This window comes from Tiliqua scincoides, chromosome 8 (genome assembly GCF_035046505.1).
Source record: "Tiliqua scincoides isolate rTilSci1 chromosome 8, rTilSci1.hap2, whole genome shotgun sequence".
Lineage (NCBI taxonomy): Eukaryota > Metazoa > Chordata > Lepidosauria > Squamata > Scincidae > Tiliqua > Tiliqua scincoides.
In genome coordinates, this window is record NC_089828.1 from 26,475,171 (window position 1) to 26,487,769 (window position 12,599).

The 12,599-nt window shown below is 46.9% G+C and overlaps 1 protein-coding gene across 4 annotated transcripts in view; it reads left to right on the forward strand.

The window, feature by feature from the left end:
- TLN2 (talin 2) overlaps nucleotides 1-12,599 on the forward strand; it is a 225,182-nt gene that overhangs the window by 162,128 nt on the left and 50,455 nt on the right. For all 4 annotated transcript variants that reach the window (XM_066636592.1, XM_066636591.1, XM_066636593.1 and 1 more), the window contains 7 exons: nucleotides 547-755; nucleotides 1,226-1,345; nucleotides 2,830-3,027; nucleotides 4,589-4,728; nucleotides 7,035-7,128; nucleotides 8,821-8,910; nucleotides 10,281-10,403. In XM_066636592.1, coding sequence (XP_066492689.1) covers nucleotides 547-755; nucleotides 1,226-1,345; nucleotides 2,830-3,027; nucleotides 4,589-4,728; nucleotides 7,035-7,128; nucleotides 8,821-8,910; nucleotides 10,281-10,403 — 974 coding nt within the window. The remainder of the gene's footprint in view (nucleotides 1-546; nucleotides 756-1,225; nucleotides 1,346-2,829; nucleotides 3,028-4,588; nucleotides 4,729-7,034; nucleotides 7,129-8,820; nucleotides 8,911-10,280; nucleotides 10,404-12,599) is intronic.

Below are 12,599 nucleotides of genomic sequence, written 5' to 3' on the forward strand. Positions count from 1 at the left end.
CCCTTAAGATCCCTTAGATCCCTGGGAGAGTTTGAGAGCCACTAAGTTCTTGCGTGGGCGGGAGGGGGGAGGCAGTAGGGGCAGGGGAAGGCAGCGGCGCGAGCCCCAGGATCACGCCGCTCAGGGGGGCAGCCTCCCGGGGGTGCGGGGAGCTCTGCTGCAGGTCGCACCAGGCTGTACGTGTACCCAAGCCCCTGCAGCCCCCCTGAGTGGCACGATCCTGGGGATTGCACTGCTGTACGTGTACCCAAGCCCCTGCAAACCCCCTGAGCGGCACGATCCTGGGGATTGCACTGCTGACTCCTCCCTGCCTCCAGGCTGCCCCCACCCCTTAAGGGGGCAGGGGCAAGGCCTGCAGGCTGGGGTGTCGCGACGCCCCAGTTTGAAAAACCCTGCCTTAAGGCAAAGGCTATGGTTCAATTATTGTATGGAGTACAATTTGGACCTTTTCCCAGCATCCTGAAATTGGAAAAGAACTTAAGGAAGAACTAAAGATGTTGGAAGATGCTGCATATTAAACAAGGGCTTCATGAACTCTTGATTTAGGTGTTGCTGCCCGGGAGACGGCTCAGGCTTTGAAGACTTTGGCTCAGGCAGCACGAGGTGTCGCTGCATCTACCAGTGACCCGACAGCAGCGCATGCTATGTTGGACTCGGCAAGAGATGTCATGGAAGGCTCAGCAGTGCTCATCCAGGAAGCAAAGCAGGCTCTCGTGGCCCCTGGAGATGCCGAAAGCCAACAGAGGTTGGCACAGGTGAGTTGCACAATGCCTAGGGTTGTACCTTCTTATGCATGGAGTGTGGAAGGACGTTACTGTAGATACCTAGCTCTTGCACAGCTCCTGTTCAGTTAGATTGGGCCACAGGTGACTCCACAACCACAGCTTTAACCAAAACAAAGTTTGTTTCCAACTTGCTCACATTCATCACTTGCTATCTCTGTGTGTGTGTGTGTGTGTGTGTGTGTGTGTGTGTGTGTGTGTGTGTGTGTGTGTGTGTCCTTTCCCATTTCCCTGTTACCTCCATTCGCAAATCTTAGATTGTAAGTTCCTTAGGGTCAGAGACCTGGAGGAAAATTAGTGATTTCTGCATCAGAAGAGGTTTTCGCATGCCACGGGGGAGGGGGTCAACATTTGATGCACCACCTTGAACCCTGGAAGATCATAGGCTTGATGTAAGTGTATTTAATCTGTTTTCTCTTGGGCTTATGTCCATCACTGTAAAGGTGGCCAAAGCAGTCTCCCATTCACTGAACAACTGTGTGAACTGCCTGCCTGGACAAAAGGATGTAGATGTGGCATTGAAGAGCATTGGTGAATCCAGCAAGAAATTGCTGGTGGAATCGGTGAGGAGCTTTGAGTTTAACTTCTATTTTTAGGGTTGTGTAAGTTTCTCAGTTCTTCACCTGAGGCAGGGTTGCATGAGAGGGGTGCACTCCTCTGGTTTCCGAGTCCTTCTTGGTGCCAGAGAAAGAGAGTTAGGAACAAAAGGGGATTTTGGTGGCCTAGCAGCTTCTTCTTCCTCCTCCTCCTGGCTCCTGGCTACCTCTCTGACCTTGCCCCAAGCCCTGGGGAACAGATACAGAGCAACCCTCAGAGAGCTCTCATCACCAGCCCTGAGTGCCTTATGAAGCCCTGGGCCCTGCCTTTGTGGGTTGTCTCTCACCTCTGGCTTTACCTGGCCCATCATTGCCCCAGAGTGCGGAGGCCCTCAACCTGCGAGGACCAACCAATCCTGTGCTGTGATAGGCTGGGTCATGATGGGAGGACCAAACATACAACCATGCGTCAAGCGTACAGTGCCATGGTTGCTTCCCCATCCTGGGTGTGATGGGGCAGCTGGAGTACCTAAGATGGTGGGGTAAGTCTGGAAGTAGCCAGGTTGCTTTTTAAAAAAAAATTGCAAAGCTGGACTGAGAGAGAGTTGAAAACCAAATGATCAGGTAAAAACCTTCCTCAACAGGACCATGAGCTCCCAGAGTATGTCCTAAATAGAAATGTGTTCAGTGTCTTTACACATTTATTCAGAGGCAACCCATCCAAAAAACTGGCCAGAACAGCCACTATAGACAGCTTCACACTGCCCTAAGCCACCTCCTCCTACCCAGCCATTGTCCCATCCTCTTATCATAAGCTCTCCTTGAAGACCACATAAGAGGAGCATGGGCTGGGCTGGGCTGGCTGGCTTCTTTCTCTGTTGCTGCCAAAAATGTGGACACAATGCCATCTGGAATAAAATTGCCCCCCCCTTTATCTGCTGTATACTGTAAAGCATTGGTAGGCTTTTTTATTGAGAAATGGTTTCCCCCACTTGCGGTCTGTAGTGGTACAGTTCATTCCACTACATGTATAGACCAAGATGTAGAAAAGCTCACAGAAGTAGCATTTGAGAGCTTCTTCCCTTATTCTTGGCCTTCCCTTATTCCCCATATCATATTATAATTATGCCTAAGCATGTGTAGCTGAGATCCATGCATATTCTTCTCCTGCCTTTCCCTGCTTCCACTGCTACATTGAATTTTAAATTGTAAGGTCCTTGGGGCATGAACTTGGCCCCTAGGCATATAGATCATCTTATCGGAGAACTGGTGTAATATAGTGGTTAGAATGTTGAACTGCGACTTGATTTCAAATCCACTTTTGCTCATGGGGCCCACTGGGTGACCTTGGGTTAGTCAGTCTCTCTCATCTCTACCTACCTTGCAAAGTCGTTGTGAGAATTAAAAAAAAAAAAAAGGTGGGGGGAACCATGTGCAGCCCTATGAGCTCCTTGGAGGAAAGGGTGGGTTAAAATGTTGGTTATTGTAGCAATGCTGCCATTTCCTTGCAGCTGCCTCCCAGTTCAAAATCATTCCAAGAAGCTCAGAGTGAGCTGAACCAGGCTGCAGCCGACCTGAACCAATCAGCAGGGGAAGTCGTCCATGCAACACGAGGCCAGAGTGGAGAGCTGGCAGCAGCCTCTGGAAAGTTCAGTGAGGATTTTGATGAGTTCCTTGACGCTGGCATTGAAATGGCTGGGCAGGCTCAGGTGAGTTTTCTCCCACTAGTGTGGTCTGTAGCTTGGCAGGAAAAGGGAATCATCCTGAGGCTAACCTGTGCAATGCTGCTTTCCTCCTTCTCCTTTCTAACCCTTCCAGCTCCTATGTACTTGGTCAGTAGATTATCACGTAGCAGGGGGTACTCACACCAATGGAGACAAAGACTCCCAGCTTTCATCTCTAGCATTTTCCCAGTGTCTGGAATGAAAGCGGATCGGTGCACCACCTCCTCTAGACCTGCTTTGGTAGCCCAGGCAGGAAAGGGTAGCACATGAAAGATGAGAGGAAGGGGAAAGTAAGAGGTGACCTGGACATCTGATCTGGGAGAGACCCAATTGAGTCACACCATATGCACACAGAAATGCCTTATCACTCCTCCCCTCCTTGACAGACAGAAGCAGGAAGGGGAGATCTTTCTCAGTGCATAGTTAAGGGGTATAGTGACAGCATTAGCATATATACAGCATATATACAGGAGCAGTAACGGACCTGCTCTTGAGGTACCCCAGGGCAAAGGTCCACAATGCCGCTGTGCCCTCCCCCCCCCCCCCCGCATCCAGGGCCATATTAATTGATGGCCGGGCCTCTAGGCTGGCACTGCAAGGAACCCTGGTTGACCAGGGAGAAAGGGGTGTGCCAGGGGGCAGTAGACTGAGAGTCCACTGGATTAGAACAAAAGTTTAATGTTCGTGGTGAGTAAATGTATTTAAGAATTTAATTGCTGCTTAAATATTGTGGCTCTCAGATATCTGAAATTTGTCATCTTTGACTCGTATATTAAGCATGTTTGGCCACCCCTGCTGTAGACCAAACCTCTTCCTCTGCCCCCACTCCTATTTGCACATCTGAAAATGTTGATGCTCACCATGGGTTATACAGCAGATTTCAGAACATTGCTTCATTGGCACAGCTCTTGCCTGAATAAATAGCTGAATCACAGTGCCTCTTCATGGGGGAGAGAGGATTGCATCCTCCAGGCTTTGGGGTCAAAGAAACTGGACTGTATATTTTACACAGAGGCCAATCCACTGCTAACTGGCAACCCTGCCAGGATAACTGTTGGAGGGCCTACCCACTATCATTTGTCACAGTCATGAAAATTACATGCTAATTAAGTCCTTGCAGTGACAGTACACAAATTAGTTGCCACCCTTGGAGCACATGAGAGATTTCCGATGTAGCCTACGGTGCCAAGCTGCCGGTCCTACTGTTCCCTGAACAATTGTGGGTTGGTTGTGCCAGGCAGAGCCCTACAAGGATTTGTGCAAACAGAAGCTGCCTTCAACAAGTGGGTTAAAATCTCTTGATCTTCCTCCCCCATTTCTCTGTGAAGGCCCCTATTGTTGAGGCGTCAGGCCACTTGGAGATAGGCTTTCTTTCTGTTTGCGTGAACTGAAGCATTGAGTTGTAACCCACCTCTTCTTGAAAGCCGTCCTAGCCTCCTTACACAGGGATGCTGTTTGGGACTGTGAGTGGTATGCTTGGTGTGATAGCTGCCTCCCCATCTCGAATATTAAATCATCGTCATGTTTTGCCCTTCTGCCCTTCCAGACAAAAGAGGACCAGATTCAAGTCATAGGGAATCTCAAGAATATTTCTATGGCTTCCAGCAAGCTGCTTCTGGCTGCCAAGTCTCTCTCTGTGGATCCAGGGGCTCCCAATGCCAAAAACCTCCTTGCAGCAGCAGCAAGGTAAGGACCAGAGATGGCCTGATGATTGAATATGACTTGTGGGGTTTTTGTGATGGATATGTACATGTTAGGCCTTGGTTAGCATGTGGAGCCTGAACCAAACTAAGTCAGTAACGGAGAAGTGGCTAGCAGTTCCTAGCTGCAAGTATGTGAGTAAACAAACAAAAAGATTGTTGTCTCTCCTTTGCTGGCCAGAAAGGACAGACAACAAAAATTACAACCCATTGGAATGTTAGCACCTCTGCAGACAGAAAGGCACCTTATCAAGCTGATGAATTGCAGCTGTGGATCTCCAGTTGGGAGGGGTAAGAACTAAGAGGGCTAGCAACCAGGCCCACTTCTAGAAGGTTCTGTCCTCAGAAGTTTCTGATTGGACAGTCTAAATAAGTATGAAGTCACCTCAGTACTATTAGCATGAGAAGTATAATAATGAGTGTGTCCGGCTCCTTCTTGGGCAGAGTTTTTGGGTGCAACATTCTGCATGCTGGGAGCCCATTGTCTGCCATGGGCATCTAGCATCATAGGTAGCCTGGAGCTAAAAGATCTACAAGAGTAACTGACCCAGGTGAGAGATAGGGATTAATAGAGATAGCCAGCTAGCTTTATTATTTTATTGCTGATATGTTTCCTAGATGTTTATGCCTCTAGCATTTGCTGCCTTACTGTAACCTTATGTACTTAATAAACTAAAATCTCTTTTACTAAGTTGTTTCATTGCCTGTTGGGGACAAAGGTTCAGAATCCTGCCTAGCCATTCAGCAAGCTACCAAGTGCTCATTGAGGTCTGGTAACTTGAGGGCTGAAGCTTTAATTGGAGAAAGCGCTCAGTGCCTGCAAGGGATAGAATTAAGCCTAGACGGTCTCAGTGTCCCTGGACTGAGGCACTGGCACCTACAGGGTGGTGGCGGTACTACTGGATGGGGGGGGCCTTGAGGGCTTTAGGGCTCAAGAGCCAAGAACTTTGAGCACCCCAAACCCCCCTAAGTTTGCGACAGTTTTGTACCTGCTTTTCCTCAGAAGTGTACTTTTTCTTTGACCAGCCTCTGTTTGTCAAATGGAAATACAGCGAGTCCTCTTCATCGCGGATTTGGAGTCTGCAGATTTGACCCACCGCAGGTCCTGAACACCTGGCGGATCCACAGACCCTCTTCCTTTCTTCACAAATACCAGACATGCCTGCTAAAAGGCTCCTGCAGGCATTCTGAGGTGTGGGGAGGTCATTCATGATCTCCCCCGCCTCAGAAAACAGGTTGGACCGTGGATTTCAGTATCCACAGTTTTTGGCATCCTCAGGGGTTCCATTCCCTGACCCCCTCATGGATGCTGACCTTTAAAACTATCTGGAGGAAGAAGAGCAAGGTGAACATCCATCTATCCAATTGTGCCTAGAAATGCACTTATGTATTTTTATGTACATTTCTGGACACAATTTCAATTGCTAGTCATTTATGGCATCCTAAACTGGTTAGGATCTGGATCTCCCTCATAGCTTGCCTGAACATCGCGTTCATCCTTAGAGGTCCTTAGGCAAGTAGTGACTGAAGACAGAGTCTTCGTTGTTGAGGCGCCCCACACCTGAAGTCCCCTTCCCAGAAAGGCTCAGCTGGAGACAAATCACCTGTCTGTTAAGTGCCTGGCGAGGGCTTTTTTAAAAATTTGCCCAGTTCTGTTCAACATTTCAGCGGTTAGCTACTTTTGTGACATCATGCATTAGATGTAGCGAATTATGGATCTGCTGAAATTGATTAGTCTTTGAAGGCGCTACGAGATTATTGTCTTAAGTCATTTTTTTTTTAAATTGCTGGTTCTTTTGCCCATCCTGCTGGCTTTATTGGTTTTACTGAATTTTTATTGTTCAGTTGTTTGCGCACAATTTTGTTAATAGCTGAAAGCATAGTTACTAGCCTTCTAACATTGACAATTTAACTGCTACTATTATCTGCCATTAGAAACAAGACATTTGGCAGCCATGATCCTGAGGCTCTGGAATGACTCCCTTGAAAATTGAGGACTTATTCCTCTTTCCTTTTGTAATGACTGCAAAACCTCCATTTTTTATCCGTATTTGGAATTTCCCCCAGAGACACCACCACCAAAAAGGCCCCCTCTCCAGTCATCACTTGCCTTACCTCACAGGTCAGGAGCACCTAGAGAAGGTTCTCAAAAGGACTCCTAGATAGGACTGCTGATATTTCATGCTTCAAGCACGTGCAAAATATTAATTATTGTCACCATGACATTTTGCAATGCAAAGAATAAAAGCAACCTTATTGGTCTTTGAAACAGATGTACATCTTTCCTTCTAGGGCTGTGACAGAGAGTATAAACCAGCTCATCACCCTGTGTACTCAGCAAGCACCTGGGCAAAAAGAATGTGACAATGCTCTCCGGGAACTGGAGGTATCTGGCTCAATGTTGAATTTGCTGTTCTTGGGGAAACTTCATAGCATGTTACAGCAGGCAGAGCTTGTATCTTGGATTAGGGTATCGGAGGTAGTTGGTGGACAATCACTTTAAAACATCCACTTGTGAACATAGGCAGAAATCCCAGACACTGTTGGCCCTTTGTTCACCAAACCATTGGTTTCACTGTTCACTGTTTCACTGATCACTATTGGTTTCCATAGATGTGTGAACTCTGCTTGCCTCTAACTCAAAGTGAACATAACATGGCTCCTTTTTTTCCAGACAAAATCTTCTGTTTATAATGAGGGTTGACCCATCCATGAGGCCAGCTGAGGTAGTTGCCTCAGGTTGGTGGAGGAAGCCCAACTCTATCAATCCTCCTTTAGTGTTCCTTCTCCTGGATTGGTAAAACAAAGAGGGGGAGGGAGCAGAAGAGGAAGTGTGGAGGAGACGTGACCACTCTTCCTCCTAGTTTTCATCTCTCTCTCTCTTCCTTTTACAATCCAGGGAGTGGGGGAAGTTGAGACTGGCACATCACCAGCTAAGGGGAGTCAGTATCTGGTCCATGGTCTCAGGTGCCAAGAGGTCCTAGGCCAGCCCTGCCAAGTCTCTTTCATTCTCACAGTTGGCTTTAGCCTCTAACTCCTTGATTATCTGTGTATGTGTTAAAATGAATGTCCAAAATCTAGTGAACATTGACATTTATTCATGAGGAAGTCAACCGTCTCAGAAGACAAATTTTGTGACTGTTGAAAACTAGGTTTATATTTCCCACTGTAAGATTATATCTGAGTGGAAATGTAACTATTAGCAAATCACTGTTGTTATTGCTGGGTGTCTAAACTTTCAAGTTGTCTGGGATTGTCCATGTTCACATAGGAATGTGGAAGTTCAACAGATTTCAGGTGTTTGCTGGAACTTGTTGAAAGTTGAACAAACCATTTTTCTAGGCTAGCTGACTGTGCAGGACAACCCCACCTGCATATGAAGCTGTCATGTACTGCATCAGACCAGGGATCCATATAGGTCAGTACTGTCAACACTGACTAGCAGCAGTTCTTCAGGATTACAGACATGGTTCTTTCCCAAATTGGAGATACTGCCAGGACTGGCCCTGATCCCATCTGCATACATAGCAGATGCTTGCCATGGACTTGCTTCAGGATTTTCTCCGGAAAGCAAATGTCCTTGGCTTTTGGCTTTGATTGGCAGGTTAAAAAACGGTCATGCCTATATGCCCCAAGAAGGCCTTCATTTCTCCCTTGCCACATAATCTAGTGCTCAGTAGTATAGCAAACAGGGGGCAGGGGGCGGTTTGCCCCAGGTAACATGCCCTGGGGGAGTGATGAGCATGCCACCAGTGGCCCCACTAAGCTGAGAACCATGCCACATTTGGTGCCAGATGGGAGCTCCTACTCCCCCCCCACCACCGCAAGGTTTCAAATAGCCATAAATTGTGCCCTCTGGGAGCACTTCAGCTAAAGTCATTGTTTCCCCCTGAATCACTTTTGGGTGCCATTCATCGCTTTGAATGAGTAAGGGGGGTGTTGCACAGTACAGGGGGTAATACCTGCCCCAGGTGGCACCTGAGCTGGCAACGCCACTGCTAGTTCTGGCTGATATCCTAACCAGATGTGATGAGTTGCTTGTATTGCTGAATACTGAAGATGCTGTGACTGCTTTCAGACAGTTAAAGAGATGTTGGAAAACCCCAATGAACCTGTGAGTGACCTCTCCTACTTTGACTGCATTGAAGGCGTGATGGAGAACTCTAAGGTAAGCATTTTATTTATTTCGTGTGATTTGTCTTCAAGGTCAGTTGCACTGAATAATGTTTAGTGTGATGTCCATTAGCACTTCGAAAAATTGGAACATCAAAGCTTGGGGGGGAGCTAAGAGTACAGAGTTTGCAGGTTTGAGGCAAGCAAAGCCAAGATTACAAGAAAGTGGCTTCAGGTTTCTTTTTCAGCATCTAGAAGCATTAGAAAGCTCTCAGTAGCTTGCTGTAGCATTTTGCTTTTACCTATATTCTCATATAGGTAGTTTATTAAGAATTTTCATTGTAACAATACTATTATATATGATGTTTGAATAACTTGGCAAAGTGTTGGCTTAATCAAGGGTAGCCAAACCTCAGCTCACGAGTCACATGCAGCTCTTTAACATATAATGGGTGTCTAAAAGGAAATATGCTCTTTATTGCATCACAATTAATATAAAAGGAAGCCTCACCTACCTCACAGGGTTGTTGTGAGGTCAAATGGAGGGGAGCAGCTGTAGCTCTTTGGAGGAAGGGCTGTATAAAAATGTGGGGGGGGGAAATAAGACATTTTCTTTATAATTATTTACTGAATATAAACTGAGAGTCCACTGGATCAAAATTCAGGTGTAATATTCATGGTGAGTAAATATACTTAAGAATTTTAAATGTGTCTTATATACTGTGGCTTTCAAACATCTGAAGTTTATCGTATGTGGCTCTTCTGTTAAACAAGCCTGGCCGCTCCTGGCTTATATCAAAGCTTTCTGGTTGTAGCAATATATCATTAGAACATAAGAACATAAGAACAGCGCCACTGGATCAGGCCATAGGCCCACCTAGTCCAGCTTCCTGTATCTCACAGTGGCCCACCAAATGCCCCAGGGAGTACACCAGATAACAAGAGACCTCATCCTGGTGCCCTCCCTTGCATCTGGCATTCTGACATTGTAGGATCAGGTGCAAAGCTCCTAGAAATTCTCTCTAAGAATACCTTTCAGGGTTTTGTTGGGTACTCAGTTTTGGAAATCCAAACTAATGGCCGTAATAAGAGAATTTTCACTGAATGTGAGCAGTGGTGATGGGACTGTGAATGAGGAAGTTCCAGAATCAACTCCTTGGATGTGAACTTACTATGTGGGTTCTAGGTGAGCCATGCCATTATTATCTTAGCTTTAGCCCATCTTCTTGCAATATGGGAAAAATTCCACAGATCTTTACGGTGTGGTGGTCAGAATTATGGAGATAATATTAAGTGAATTGCTTTGAACTCTCAAAAAGCATGTTATAATTACTAGGTGGTGATGGTGATGTTAAGTACAGTATTGTTATTTCTCCAGCAAAATGTGCTGAAAGATTTTGCCTCAAATGAACTTTTTTTCCGAAGGTACTTGGTGAGGCAATGGCTGGGATTTCCCAAAATGCCAAGACAGGAGACCTACCTGTCTTTGGTGAGTGTGTTGGGGTGGCTTCCAAGGCCCTTTGTGGTCTCACAGAGGCGGCAGCTCAGGTGAGTCTTAATTTGTTGTATGCTGAAAGAAAGTGTTTGGAGTGGGTGGGCAGGGAGGTTGAGTTCTGAAGCCCATTTAAGTGATGCACCCTTGCAAAAGATGAAGATAGAAGTGCTCTGGGGTGATGCTGAGGGTCAGGAACTGACCTGAGTGTCCATGACCGAGCCATTGGTCTCTCATCCACCTATTGATCCGTGAAAGCGGAAATCCCCGTCTCAGGTAATAGGGGAGGTGGGTGAGAGAATAGGTAATAGTGGCACAAAAAACTTGCCACTGCTGCTTTTTCCCACCCTCCCCATCAGCAAATACCCATTTGTGAGAGGGAAGGAGGAGTCACTGCCAAGAGGCTCTGTGTGGCTCCTTCCTCTCCTATCCTCTCCCTCTGCACACAGCAGTACTGCTGGCAGCAGTGGCTCCTCATTCTCCCTCCCTCTAAAGAGGAGCTACTGCTACTGCCACCCAGAGGCTTTTCCCTACCCCAGGGCCACCACTGCCTTTGCTCACCCCCCTCCCCTGCCCCTGCCCCTGACTTGAAGTAATTTCAGTGACGTCATCGTCACCGCAGTTACTTCCACGTGGCTGCCTCATCCCTTCCACCTTTGAGGGGGAAGGAAGGAGGCAGCCCTGGCTGCACTGGAGCCTTTTGCGCTGCTTCTCAGTGGCACAAAATCCATCAGAGCATTTTGGGGCCTCTGGAAGCAGCACCCAGCACAGAGGCAAGCACTGTTTCCAGGAGGCAGACAGTGCTCACCTCTGAGCACTCACCTCTGAGTGCTGAGGGGCAGCCCTCAGATGTGGCCAGGAACCACGCTGAGAGTGGCTACAGAAACGCAGCCACTTTTGGCTCACTTCCCCACTGGTCTGAACATCGCTTTCCCTCTCCTTCCCTTTAAAGAAAAGAAGAGGAGGGGAGAGGGGCGGCTCTCAGAGCAGCGTGGAATTGTGCTGACAGTGGCTGCACTCCTGCAGCCGTTCTTGGTGAGGTTCCCAGCGTACCAGGGGGTGTGAGGGTCGCAGTGCCGCCACCCCCAAGCTCAGCGCCCGGCACATTTGCCCGCCCCTGTACCCCTCTAGGTATGCCACTGCTGCCACCACATCACCAAAGTTTGGGAGGTAAAACATCACAGAGTTCCTCATCAGGGACTCCAGTGCAGGATTTGCCCCTAAATCCCCACAACCTGGTGCTGATTATGGAAGTGCTGTTTTGTTTCTTTATTTTGGTTAGCATTTAGTGTTTGGTTAAATAGCATTTTCTGATTTCTTTGAAATTCTCCAACTGGGGAAGGCATTCTGAAAATATATAAACTGCCAGTCCTGGTGACATTTCTGAGTCTTCAGACAGCTGCCTTGACAATGTCTCAACTACACTGCTTATTAAGTCTTGAACAGGCTCATTTGGAGTACACCAGCTATCCAGCACCCTGCCGGCATGTTAAAAATAAATCTTAACATGTGGATGACTCAGCCATGGACATTTAAAATCTCAATCCCCCTCCACCCCCGTAAGCCATTTCTGCCCAATATTGCGTATCTACAACAGGGATCAAATGTGTATGCCTGTGGCCTGGGTATAAATGGGTTAATAGTTAGTTGCGTGGGAATTGGGATTACGCCAGGTTCACAAATGAGGTTGGAATTGCTTTTTTCATTTCTCATAGCTGAAATTTGAATGCAAAAGCTTGCCTGGTTATGAAGTCAACTGGTGTTGAAATTTAAAAGTGGCTCTTTTCCAGTTTTGATCTGCATTAATGCCTTTTCCCATATGAACCACTCAGCGCAGTGGTTCGCACACATTTAGTACCAGGACCCACTTTTTTAGAATGAGAATCTGTCAGGACCCACCAGAAGTGATGTCATGACTGGAAGTGACATCATCAAGCAGGAAAATTTTAACAATCCTAGGCTGCAGTCCTACCCACACTTACCCAGGAGTCAGTACCATTTACTATCATTGTTAAAAGAATAAACATAGTAGCTTGTTAAAAGTATAGTTCTGTAACATTTCCCCAAATGCAGTCACATACCATGGAAGCATCAAGTCTAATATATTTAAAAAAAAAAAATTGAAATGAATGGGGACCCACCTGAAATTGGCTCACAACCCACCTAGTTTGAGAAACACTGACTCAGCATATTTTAAATTCTTCCTTGGAGTCCCTACCCCAGCTGTTTCTGCTGTTGGTAATATGATGGAT